Here is a 14,025-nt window from a genome sequence, read left to right on the forward strand (position 1 = left end):
CAGTGTGGCCCAGGGAAGCCAAAAGATTGAACACCCCTGCTTTACAACAATCCCTTTGAGAAGTAGGCCAGTATTACAGGCTGTGTGTGGGCAGAACTGGGGCTGAGTGATACGTCCACTTTATAAAGTTTAGCAAGGATGAAATTATAATGAGAGACTATCCAGTTTACAGCTTGTCATAGCATAGTGGTTGGCTCTTAAAGTAAACTGCAGTTGGATAAAAAAAGTGTAGTCCTAAGTAGAATTTCACCTTTCTGAGTTCAGTGAAGTCAGTGGGATTAGAAAGTGTAACTTTGCTTAGAATTGCACTGTTAGGTAGTAGTTAAGTGTGTTAATTATGCTGCCTACTTATGAGCAGATATGCCTTGCTGGAACAAACAAAAAACGTAGCATTCAGTATGCAATGGTTACCAGCTCTTCATGTTAATGTTGTGACTGGGCCTTCCCAAAATCAGCCATGGTGGTGCAATTCTAGCTGTGACACTATCTAGGTCACTACATCCGGAAATTCAGAGCTTGCCACTGTTGAGATCATACCCTCAGATTCATTGAAACTAGATGAGAGGCGAGTGTGAACTGGCATTGACATGGCTGAAAAAATTGGTCACAGCAAATAATCCCTGTTCATGTGTACTAAAAGCATTTTGTACTTAGATCAGTTTTACAAAGAATAAATTCTGATGATGTGGCATCTGACTTCACTTGCAAGATGGAGAGTTATGGCAGTTTCCTGGATGCTGATAAAAGTTCTTTACTGAAACTTGTGCAGTGGCTGTGCTTTGAAACTTGATATCATGTTCTTTAGTAAAGTGTTTATTCTTGGGGACAGATGTCCCTTCATGTTCTCACTTTCAGGTAACAGATCTTAGAGGCTTAATCCCCCCTCCAATTACTGGTTTTTACTATCACAGGCATAAAGTTGGAGTAGACTGTTGGAAACAATATTAAATATTTGAGCCTTTGCCAACAACACAGAGAAAACCCTTACATGCTACTGCTGTTCTAGTCTGGCTTCAAATATGTAGTTAAGATGAAGCCTTGCTATTTGGTTTTTGCTTAGTTTATAATTAGAGTAGTTCTAGTACATGTTTAAGAAGAGTTTTCTAAACATTCAGCTGGTTTATATACATTTGCTGATTCTATGAGCTTAAACAGATCATGAGAGGGAGGCATCTTGGCCATCTTCTGGGCATGGAGTAGGGGTCACTGGGTGTGTGTGGAGGAGGTAGTTGTGAATTTCCTGCATTGTGCAGAGGGTTGGACTAGATAACCCTGGTGGTCCCTTCCAACTCTATGATTCTGTGAGTTTTGTCAAGAGTTGAAAGACTTGCATTGGGTGGTTATGAGTGGTGGGAAGTTGTTGAAATTTTACCCTAGAGGTTGGCATTTAGGCTGAGACTGTTGAGACAGCTTGAACAAATGGATTAATAGTAGATTAGACATACTAGTGTTCTGTTTGATTTGGGAAGGAATGTAGTATATAGGAAGAGCCCTTGTTTGAGCACTAATCAAATGTTAAATGTGACAGTGTTGGAAAAACAAGGGTCAGCATTCTTGGTGTGATGTTGATATTGGATTAGCCAGCTGGACACAGGAGTACCAGCGTTCATCTTTTTTCAGCAATAGGCCGTTTCCTATTTTGTAAAGCGTTTCTCACGGTAGTTGTCAGTTGTGCACAGCATTTTGATGGTTGCTGTTGGATCAAACACACTTTCATCCTGTAACATGCTTTCTTCTTTCCTGGCCATCTTGAATTTCAGTCATACCCTGGAAGGTTTTAAGAAATGCCTTGTTTTTCAGTGAACTCATTAGGGGAACATTCACTTAAAGGGATTATGTGTGCCGCACCAAACCAAACGAAGACAGAAAACAACAATTGTTTTCTGCACCAATTGCTGTTTTTTGTCTTCTCTTGCTATACAAGCCACAATTTTGGGACACCCAGTCCAGGAAACTCCATGGCTGCAATTTGCTATTCAAAGTGTGCATAACTTTCTCTGGATCATCGCTGGTTAAAAGTAGGTCCTTTGGAATCCTACAAGGGTGCTACATTGGCAGAAACATCCCTTCTTTCATCACATGTGGTGGTGTCATCAGCAATTTCTTTTAGACTTGAGGGCAAGTTTTAGTATGTCAATTTGTTGCCATCTTCCTCAAATATCTGTGTATGCTGTGTATCCTGTTCTAGGCCTGGGGAAAAATGTGAAGTGCCCCTTTACTCACACGTTGGCTTCTGGTAATCTGATGCTCCCCCGCTCCATTCTTTATTCTGGGAAAATGAGGACAAACTTTTACAGGGCAATATCAGAGATGACATAAGTAGAAGCTTGTCATCAGCCTCTGGAAGCAACAGGATACATAAATATTGTTCAGATTACTTCAAAGACATTGTTGGGGTAGAAAGAATTCAGACGTCTGCAGTCTTTAATATAATTACTGTCAACAGGACTCTGAACGAAGAATGGGACACCATTTAAAAAGCAAAGTTAACCACAAAGATAAGAACATGCCCTGTAAAATGGTAGTCAGTCCTGTGTGAACTGATGATAGTGTGGTGTCATTCAAAAGTAGGAATAGTTTGTAATCTGAATTTTTAAAATTCAGGTTTTCATATGTGAGTTCTTAAACCAGTCCCCTTCCTTCCATTGAATTCTTAGTTTTATACTGCCAGGCTTTTTTGATAGCACAACTATGTTACCCTCCCCCCCCCCCATTAAAGGTGCATAGAACAAGCAAATATGTGAACATTAAGGGGCAAGAAGGGGGGCTGTATTCATGTTGCCTTCCTCCTTTCTAGGATAGTTGTAGATGGTTGATTTCCAGTTTGTATCCAAAGACAGCAGACTGTCTTCCATGACAGAATGATGATTTCCTTCTAATAGCACACAATATAGAAATTACTATGCAGATAACTAAAGTCAAAATAAAATCTCCAGTCAGAGAAGATTAGCCCCTTCAACATGGGCTACTGCCAATTGAAACTGATGTTGCTTGGTTGAATGTAATGCCAGTGTCCCTTTCACAATATGGTAGCGTGCCCAATATGTGGGAAATGAGCTAAAGCAGCATTTTTCATCTTCCCACAAAGGGTAGATTTTTGAGAGATTGTACTTAAAAGGAAATATTGTCTTCATGAATCTCATGTAGTACAAGTTATTACTTGCAACTATGCATCTGACTATTTACAAGCCTCGTCTAAAAGGAAAGTGGTGTGCATTTCCTCTTCCCTGCAACAGAAAGTGGATCTGTAATTGTCACCCATACTTCATGTTTCATCTCTCCATCTTTGTATGTGTGTGTCCACCATGAACCATGAACCAGGTATTGTTATGTGCAACTTGAGAACAGTGCAGTATAATGCTTGGACTGTTGTATTCAAGCTGTGGTTAGAGATGTGGGTTCAGGAGTTTTAGTGAGGTTACAAAACTTCCTTTTGCTAGTCAGTTGGTACAAACAAGATCTGCTGTTGTAGTTCTCTCTGCTAAGTATGATGTCACTGTGTTGCATCGTTGCTCGATTGTTCATCTGCTTTTCTCTCCTGTTCAGGTATGGCCTCACAGCTGCAGGTGTTCTCCCCTCCATCAGTATCTTCGAGTGCCTTCTGCAGTGCCAAGAAACTGAAAGTGGAGCCCTCTAGCTGGGATGTTTCAGGACCAAGCAACAGTGACGAGTATTACAGTCACAGCAAAAATCTCCCAGGTGCACAAGGGCCAACAAGCTCCTCTCATCAGGTAGCAAACTTCAGCATCCCTGCTTATGACCAGAGCCTCCTTCTCCCTGCTCCTTCAGTTGAGCACATTGTGGTCACAGCAGCAGACAGCACAGGCAGCGGTGGAACAACATCTTTCCAAAACAGCCAGGCCCTAACACACAGGGGCAACATTTCTTTGCTGGAACCGTATCAAAAATGTGGATTAAAAAGGAAAAGTGAGGAAGTTGACAGCAACGGTAGCGTCCAGATAATTGAGGAACATCCACCTCTCATGCTGCAAAACAGACCTGCGGTGGGTGCTGCGGCCACAACCACCACTGTGACGACTAAAAGTAGCAGTTCCAGTGGTGAGGGGGATTACCAGCTGGTCCAGCATGAAATCCTTTGTTCCATGACAAACAGCTATGAAGTTTTGGAGTTCTTGGGCCGAGGGACCTTTGGACAGGTGGCAAAATGTTGGAAGCGCAGCACTAAGGAGATTGTAGCTATCAAAATCCTGAAGAACCATCCTTCCTATGCCAGGCAGGGGCAGATTGAAGTGAGTATCCTCTCTCGGCTCAGCAGTGAGAATGCTGATGAATATAACTTTGTCCGCTCATACGAGTGTTTTCAACATAAAAACCACACATGCCTGGTGTTTGAGATGCTGGAACAAAACTTGTACGACTTCTTAAAACAGAACAAGTTTAGCCCTCTGCCTCTGAAATACATCCGGCCCATTTTGCAACAGGTGGCCACTGCCTTGATGAAGCTTAAAAGCCTGGGTCTGATACATGCTGACCTGAAGCCTGAAAACATCATGTTGGTCGATCCTGTGCGCCAGCCATACAGGGTGAAGGTTATAGACTTTGGCTCTGCTAGTCATGTTTCGAAAGCTGTGTGTTCCACTTATTTGCAATCACGTTATTACAGGTAAGTATCATTTTCATGTCTTCATACAACATTTGCATGTCATGCGCCCTGAGCCAGTTCATACAGAAGTTCTTTTCTCTGAAGTCATGATGGCCTTCAGTGTTTTTCCTCTGTATTTTCTGTCTGTAGTTCAGCATTTTCTATTTTAATGAGAACATTCTTATCTTTGAAACTCTGTGAAAGATTAACATTTCGAAAGCAAAACTGGTCACTACAATGGAATAGGAGTTCAGACATCTGATTGATGCAAATTTGCCATAAACTTCAGGGAGATGTGAGACATTAAGCTAGCACAAATGTGGTATAGTAGTTAGTGTCATAGGACAACAGGAAACCTGGGTTTAAATCCCTTCATGTCCATAGTTTAGTGAGTGACCTTGTCTCATTGTCAGCCTAATCTACCTTGCAGGGTTATTGTGACTATGAAGTGGAGGAGGGGAGAACCATATGTGCTGCCCTGAACTCCTTGAAGGAAATGTTGGATAAAAATGTCAGAAAGCAGCTGCTTAAGAAATAAATACATCTGCCACGATTGGTGCTAAGCTTACTTACAAACAAGCTGTAACAAGACCTTCATTCATACTTATTTTTGTCATACAAGAAAATATTCTGAGGTGAAAAGATGAACTTTTGGGTTGGATCCAGCCAACTTTTTCGTTCAATCTTGGTGAATGTCTCTCCTTATTACAGCTTCCATTCTGCATGGCTTTTGTTTATGCAGTTCCATTATCCCAAACATAGCCCTTTCAGTGGTCAAAAGGAAACCCATTCCTCCTTTTTTCACCAGTGTTAAAACTGATTGGATCCAATCCTTTCTAGTCCCACTGAGAATTGTTGAAAATGCTAGAAATCACAGTGAGATTTGTGGGTCTCATGGGGACCTGGTGCCTAGGATTTATCAATCCCTGATGTAATGGTGAAGTGGAACTGGTCTATATTTTCTTTAAACTTGGATTTAAAATGTTGGATGTTATGGCTGGGATCCAAAAAAAAAACCCAGAACTGATCAGGTGTTACAGGGAATGCTGGGGTCTCCAATATTAAATGGGGGAATTAGTCAATTGGAGACGAATTGAGAGCTCTAACGAGAGGATTTTAGCGGGGTCTTTGACCTATGTATAGAAAGGGTGAGCGAACCAAAGGAACAAACGTTCTGAGAAGCCAATTAAAGTAAAAACAAACAAAATTTATTTGGGGAAATTAAGGGGGTACAGTCACACACAAAATGCAAGAAAACCAAGGCAAACACACAAAAAGAGTCCAAAAGGGATAGCACAATGAAACTCTATAGCTACCTTCCAACGTGAAGATGTCAGCGATAGAGGCTGTGGCTGAAGAAAAGGGGGAGAACCAGCACTTTGCAGTCAAGGAGCCGTACGGGGCAATCCCGCCTGAATCCAAGGTGAATGAGAAGCAAATGGCTACAGCATGGGTTCCAGTACTTATAGTAAAAATCTGCCCTAAAGCAGTGTGACTCACCAGGTGGTCTTGGAGCACAAAGGTAAGATTGCTCCTCAGGAGGAGGGGGTGGCTTAGGGAGAGAGGAAGGGTGCTGATTTGATTAGACTATGATGGGATTATTGGTCTGTCAGTGACTGGAGGGTGTGAGAGAGGAAGAGGGGGAATTCAGAAGATGGGATTAGCCTGGCCCCAGAATAACCTGGGGAAAGAATACAGGGAGTGACAGGGGAGCACCATTGTCCTTTGATTGAGTTGCCAGGTAGATCTTGATAGGTTAGCTACATTGATGGTTATGCAGAACGTCCCAATGTGCTGTCTATTGTCTGGATGATTGGATCTTCAGAGGGTGAGCTCAAGGTGGGGTAGCAAGCAAGTCCACATTTCCTCTAGCTGTGCAACCACCTCCAAGATAGATTCCAGTTCACTTCCTTGTCAGGATCCATTTTGCTGCTTGCATTCGTGCAGAGTCCTGCTGGCTCTGTGCAGCTGGGTCTGGGGTATTGTCTGGGTGGCTTCCATACTTGGTGCTGCAGTTGTAGGATTCCTACATAGTCCCTTAGTTCTGTATACTAGTCAAGGTGTGTTAGAAAGTCCATATATGGGAGGGTAGGGTCACACAGGGATTTGGACTTATTTTCTTCCCAATTTTTCCACCCCCCACCCCCATGCCTCCATCTGTCTCTATTTTACATGTCTCTCTTGAATTGATGATACTGTTAGGGTTCATGTTTGGCCAGGCTGTTTGCGAAGATTCATTTTGCTAATTGGAGTGCCAGTGTGGTATAGTGGTTAAGAGTGTTGGACTAGCCTCTGGAAGTCCAAGGTTTGAATCCCCACTCATGCCATGGAAGCTAGCTGGGTGACCTTGGGCCAGTCGCACACTCAGCCTTCCTCATAGGGTTTTTGTGAGGATAAAATGGAGGAGATGAGATTGATGCAAGCGGCTTTGGGTCCCCATTAAGGAGAAAGGCTGGGTATAAATGAATAAATAAAATTAAAAACAATCTGATGCACACTTTGGAGTTACTTATCCTTTAAAAGGAAAATCATTGTTAATTGCTGCAGCAGCATAGAGTATGCATGTAGTGGATGTACAAAAGCAAAAAAAAATTATTTGTGGCCTGAGGACACTCCGTATCCATTTGGAGTATAGTTATTTCTCCACTGTTAACTGCATGCTAGAGGCCAGGACAGCATTCTTGTTTTTCTTTTGCCTGCTCCCTGTTGGTGTAGTCTTTCTCCAAAACCTGGCTTGCTCTCTGTGCCCGGCAAGATCTGGATAAAAGCTAGTTCCAAGAGGGAGGATTACACTGCTTAGTTTCGGCTTTTCTGTAGGCAAATTAAATGCAAGCATGTAACAAGCCCATAATAAAGTGTAACATCTAATTCTAGCAGGTGAGAAAGCAAAATAAATGTGAGGTGAAATGCAAGATGGGGATTCCCCCCCCCCCTCCGTTTTGTACAATAACACATTCAAAGTGAGAAACCTGCTCGTTGCTTTTAGGGATGAAACTGAAGCGGTTGAACATCGCTAAAAAAGAGGGTCCTACAATTAAACCACAGGAGTGGAGTCAAGATATTTCAGTAGAATAATTGTTTATTTGGCTCTGAACACTGCCATCAATCAAAATAACACAATAACTTCAGAATTTTGAGTTCATGGTTGCACAGAATGGCAATCATGTTGTATGAAAAATAATCAGAAATTTTGTCCTACGTACTGCCTCAGGTAGCTTTCTGAAGTCTGCATCAGACCAGAGTTTATTTTGCAGCAGCAAGCATTTATGGGAAGAACCTTGAGCTACAATCAGTGAACCATTAGACAGACTGCTAAGTAGTGTCAACCCTACCGATTGCTCAGTATGTAAAAGACAATTCAGAAGAAACCATGCTGAAAAGCTGCTGCTCTAGCAATTTCTGCAGAAGAGGAACATATCGCTAAACATATCAAGGCCAACAATAAGAAATTCTTTAAGTACATTAGGAGTAGGAAACCAGCTAGGAAGCTGTTGGACCATTGGATGGCAATGGGAATAAAGGAACCATAAGGGAGGATAAAGTGATTGTTGAGAAACTAAATGAATTCTTCTCATCTGTCTTCTCTGTTGAAGACTTAGGGCAGATTCCTTCTCCTGAACAGAGGTTTTGGGGAGGGGAGAATGAGGAACTGGGGCAAATAGTGGTAACAAGGCAAGAAGTCCTAGAATGTCTAAACAAACTGCAAACGCAGGTCACAGGGACCAGATGATATTCATCCTAGAGTTCTTCAAGAACTGAAATGGGAAATTGCTGAACTTCTAACAATGATATGTAACATGTCCCTTAGATCAGCCTCTATATCAGAGGACTGCAGAATGGCCAGTGTAGCACCCATTTATAAAAACAGTTCCAGGGGGCACCCAGGAAATTGCAGGCCAGTTAGCTTAATGTCTGTTCCACGTAAATTGATGGAAAACATTATTAAAGATAGAATTGTCAAGCATATAGAAGGGCAAGGCCTGCTGTGCAAAACCCAGCATTGCTTCTGTAAAGGGAGGTCCTGTCTCATTAACCTTTTTTTTGAAAGTGTCAATAAACATATGGACAGGAATGAGCCTGTGGACACTGTGTATTTGGATTTCCAAAAGGCTTTTGACAAAGTCCCCCACTGAAGATTGCTAAGCAGACTTCATAGTCATGGGATAAGAGGACAAGTCCTCTTATGGATTGAGAGCTGGCTGAAAAATAGGAAGCCGAGAGTAGGAATCAATGGTCAGTTCTCACAATGGAGGGATATGAGCAGTGGGGTCCCTCAGGGATCTGTTTTGAGACCGGTGCTTTTCAACCTGTTCATCAATGAGCTGGAGCTGGGGATGAACAGCGAGGCAGCCAAGTTTGCTGATGACACCAAATTATTTAGGGTGGTTAAAACAAAAATGGACTGTGAAGAGCTCCAAAAGGATCTCTTCAAACTGGAGGAATGGGCATTAAAATGGCAAATGAGATTCAATGTGAGCAAGTATAAAGTGATGCATATTGGGGCAAAAAATCCCAACTTCACATATATACTGATGGGATCTGTGCTGGCAGCGACAGACCAAGAAAGGGATCTTGGGGTGGTAGTGGATAGCTCGATGAAGATGTCAGCGCAGTGTGCGGCTGCTGTGAAAAAGGTGAATTCCATGCTGGCCATAATTAGACAAGGAATAGAGAATAAAACTGCTGCTATCGTACTGCCCTTGTAGAAATCTATGGTGAGACCACACTTGGAATACTGTATACAGTTGTGGTCACCACACCTCAAAAAGGATATTGCAGAGCTTGAGAAGGTGCAGAAAAGAGCACCCAAGATGATCAGGGGACTAGAGCAACTGTCCTATGAGGAGCAGTTAAAACGCTTATGGCTGTTTAGCTTGGAAAGAAGGCGGTTAAGGGGAGACATGATAGAGGTCTATAAAATTATGCATGGTATGGGGAGAGTGGACAGGGAGAAGCTTTTCTCCCTCGCTCATAATACTAGAACATGGGGTCATCTGCTGAAGCTGGAGGCTGAGAGATTCAAAACAGATAAAAGGAAGTATTCACACAATACATAGTTAAATTGTGGAACTCCCTGCCCCAGGATGAGGTGATTGCTGCCAACATGGAAGGCTTTAAGACTGGAGTGGAGATGTTCATGGAGGAGGGGGTATTCATGGCTACTAGTAAAAATGGATAGTAGTAATGATGCATACCTATTCTTTCCAGGATTAGAGGAGCATGCCTATTATATTAGGTGCTTTGGAACGCAGGCAGGATAATGCTGCTGCAGTTGTCTTGTTTGTGGGCTTCCTAGAGGCCCATGGTTGGCCACTGGTCTGATCCAGCATGGCTTTTCTTGTGTTCTTAAGAGAACGGCTTGGTGCCACTTCTATATTAGGTGCAATATAATTTATTCTGCTCAAGTAAGTTCACTGTGTGTTGCAAGCTGCTGGTTCAGAATGATTCATTGACGCCAAACCAAGTCAGGAAAACAACAGTGCTGTAGAAGTAAATTGTCCTAAATACAATTTCTAATCTTTTTGCCATTTCAGTCTTTTTATTATTGAACCTATAGCCCTGAAGGATTATCTTTCCTGGTAAGGGGATTCTAGAAATGGCATGTAACTCTGGTATCATATGTACATTCCTCTTTGTACAAAATAAACCTTATCATTGTTAGCATATGGCAAGTGTCTATACTTGGCTATGATTAAGAGACTACATATCAATATTAGGATACATTAATATGCCTGAAAAGTCTGTAGTCAGTGTTGTATCCCATATAAAGGTTATGTCTAAGATGTTTATAAAGAAAGTGTAGGTAGGCTTGGCTACTGGTAGGTATATTTACGCTCACCTTTTTGGCATAAGAGCTAACCATTATTGCTTCTGTTCTTTTACTTGCTACACAGTGGGTAGCCGTGTTAGTCTGTTTGCAGTAGTCAAAAAAGGGCAAGAGTCCAGTAGCATCTTAAAGACTAACAAAAATATTTTCTGGTAGGGTATGAGCTTTTGTGAGCCACAGCTCACTTCTTCAGAAGAAGTTCTGAAGAAGTGAGCTGTGGCTCAGGAAAGCTCATACCCTACCAGAAAATATTTTTGTTAGTCTTTAAGGTGCTACTGGACTCTTGCCCTTTTTGTTTACTTGCTACAGTTTCTTACAGGTTTAATTAGTCCTGCTCTTGTCCCTATTCTATTTCCTTATACTGCACGCTGAGGAAGTAGGATTCTTAATTTTTAAAAAAACTACTCCATGGACCCAAGTTAGTCCATTAAATCATACGTCATATGTAACCGTACGTTCAGGTGGTCAATGCAGAGGCTGTGACAAAATGTACTTGCCCTTGGACAGAAAGTATAGCATGTTTTCTCAATAATGGCAGAGATCCAAAGAGGCATATGCAGGAGAGAAAACTTAATCACAGCTGGAGTATTAAGCACAATATTTGGTCCTGTGTGTCCTGTAGCTGAGCAAGCAGGCTGCTTTCTAGTCTGCACAGCTCCTTGCCCCTATAGCTGTGGGAACTACTGTGCCCAAAACAGCAGTTTATTTATTTTTATTTATTTAAAACATTTCTGTGCTGCCTTTCCACCCAAATAGGGTCCCCAAGGGGGCACAAATAAAGCATTTTTCAACATTAAAAACATTTAACATAAAGTATATATACAATAATTTAATGAAGCATAAACACACAAACAATTAAGCTGTTAAGCTCACAGTCTGTCCAATCCCCCACCCCACCCTCAGTAAATGATTCCCCCCCCCCCAATCTGTGGTTTAAGATTAAATCAACTTTTTATGTGAATCATTTTGACTACTGGTTTTTCCTGTATAGGGGTGGCACACTTCATAAGCAAAATCATCTGGGACGGTGGTGTAGAACACAAGACATTACAGTCAATGTCTCTGTTCCATTTATCCAGAAACACCAGCTCCTAACGTAACAGAACAAATTTCTGTCTTCTCCGCTCACTGTCTCTTTGCTTTGCAAATTTCATTCATATCTCTTCATTCTTTCTTTAAACCCTTGAAAATAATAAATGCAGCTGGTCATTTGGGTAAGATTAATTTAGGACAATTAGAGGGCTTTAATCCCTTCTTCAGTTGGATTGGTGCTTGAAAGAGGAGCACTTCTCTCTTTTCTGCTATTGCATCTCATCAGTCTGGGCACTGTATCAACAAATAGTTCATTTGTTAATCACCTTTGTGTTCATATAATTATAAGATATTTTGTGGGAACTTTAGTTTGTTGGATCCAGTGACACCTGAAGATCTAGATATGTTCAAGGATCATGGATTTTGCCTGTGTTCCCCAGCCAGTCCTTTCTGACCGTTAGGAATGTTAATTTCCTGGGTTACAAGACTTGTGTTGGAGTAATAGGTATATAAGTTGGGGGTTGCATTGGGAAGGGGGGAGGGGGCATCATTGCTTTCTCCATTTTCTGTGGAGGCAGTTTCACTAATGGAAGAAGCAGAAAGGGTGATTTCATCTCCTTTCCCCTGGGCAGTGCAAGGACAGGCAGCCTTTTCCTGAGTACTGAACCCCCCGACGTATGATGATGTTGGTATGCCAGCTAACACAAGAGAAGCGGAGAGATGAAAGTTGTGCTTGGCCTGGCACACTGGGATGAAGCTGAGCCAGCACTTCAAGGGCTAATCTTGGTTCCTTGGGAGGGGATCCAGCCCTGCATGCTGAGCAAAATGGTTTAGGGTGCTGCAGTTTGGCTTGTGTGCTGAGGGTTGTCTACTCCTGTAAACAGGCCATTGAAGATACTGCCAGCTTCCATGTAGGAGAGAGTCCCCATCAATCAAATACCTCTTTCACCTGAAGCTGCATAGGCAATAGTACTGCTTTATTTATTTAGATTTTTTTTTTTAGTCATCATCTCTCAGTGACTTACAACATTAAAACCATGTAAACGTGTTAAAAAAACATACGGGCAGGAAGCAAATATAAAATATTAACATTAAAATGTTAAACTATTAAATATGTGACTAGCACTGTACCGCTAACAAAACTACACAAACATGTGGATTACACTCTGAAGGCCAATCTAAACAATTTGGCCTTGCATGCCCTGTGGAAACTAAACAAGTCTGGCAGGGCATGGGTGTCATCCAAGAGTGCATTCTGTAGGGTAGGGGGCACACCTGAGAAGTCCCTTCTCCTGATCACAGCTAACAACCAACTTGCAAGAGGCTCCTAGAGGGTGACCTGAGGGAACACGGGGTTGCAATGGGACAGGTGGTCCTGTAGGTATGAGGGTCCCAGGCCACTAGGGGCTTTAAAGGTTGACACCAAAACCTTGCTTTACCTGTTTCAGGAAGATCTTGGTGCCTTTATAGCTGTAGTGATTACACCTTCCTCTCAGTTCTATTCATGTCTAGCAACTAACATCTCTTGCAAAAAGGAAAGGGGCAAAGCTTAATAAGCCTGGAAGCCAGAATCGAGAGAGAAACAGAACTGAATAATAACAAATTAATTAATGCAACTTTATCCCACCTTTTCTCTAAGGAGTTCAGGGTGATGTATATGGTTCTCCTCTGTGTTATCTTCACAGTGAGTGTTAGACTGAGAGAGTGTAAGTGGCTTGAAGTCAACCAGTGATCTTGCGAGGCAAAGTGGGGTTTTTCAGACATGAGTCTCCCAGATCTTAGTCTGATATTCTGATGATTATGGGTAGAGGTGAAGCTGAGGCCATTTTAATAACCCCACCTACTGGACTCTTAAGGGGCCACATGCTGTAGTGAATTGTGTCAGATTAGTAAAAAATATTCTTGCCATAATGATTTTACTACACTAAGGTTGCAGTCTTAAGAACACTTTCCTGTGAGTAAGCCCCATGGAGTAATACTGGGCTATGACAGAAGTGTTGTAGTATATGAATAAATAAATATAGGAGTAACCCTTGGTTGTCACCACAACAACAGAAAGCTAACCCTAGTCTAACTCCTATCCAATTTCTCATAATTCCATTATTGCGTTAAAAAGCTCCATTTATTTGAATATTGGAGCCAGTATAGAAAGCAACTATTTTCACACAACGCATAAATTGTGGAACTCCCTGCCCCAGGATGTGATGGCTGCCAGCTTGGAGGGCTTTAAGAGGGGAGTGGACATATTCAAGGAGGAGAGGGGTATTCATGGCTATTAGTTAGAATGGATACTGGTCATGCTGCATACCTATTCTCTCTAGTATCAGAGGAGCATGCCTATTAGTTTGGGTGTGGTGGAACACAGGCCGGATGGTGCTGCTGCAGTCGTCTTGTTTTTGGCTTCCTAATGACACCTGGTTGGCCACTGTGTGAACAGATTGCTGGACTTGATGGGCCTTGGTCTGATCCAGCAAGGCCTTTCTTATGTTCTTATATGTTCAACTACTTAAGAAATGAATTCATCCATCACCAATGAACAATGGAAAGTTAAGTTTACATATAA

The 14,025-nt window shown here is 42.1% G+C and overlaps 1 protein-coding gene across 5 annotated transcripts in view; it reads left to right on the forward strand.

The window, feature by feature from the left end:
- Positions 1 to 3,544: 3,544 nt before the first annotated feature.
- HIPK1 (homeodomain interacting protein kinase 1) overlaps positions 3,545 to 14,025 on the forward strand; it is a 33,751-nt gene continuing 23,270 nt past the window's right edge. For all 5 annotated transcript variants that reach the window (XM_056844200.1, XM_056844201.1, XM_056844202.1 and 2 more), the window contains exon 1: positions 3,545 to 4,624. In XM_056844200.1, coding sequence (XP_056700178.1) covers positions 3,549 to 4,624 — 1,076 coding nt within the window. In that variant the 5' untranslated portion in view covers positions 3,545 to 3,548. The remainder of the gene's footprint in view (positions 4,625 to 14,025) is intronic.

Source organism: Euleptes europaea, chromosome 2 (genome assembly GCF_029931775.1).
Source record: "Euleptes europaea isolate rEulEur1 chromosome 2, rEulEur1.hap1, whole genome shotgun sequence".
Lineage (NCBI taxonomy): Eukaryota > Metazoa > Chordata > Lepidosauria > Squamata > Sphaerodactylidae > Euleptes > Euleptes europaea.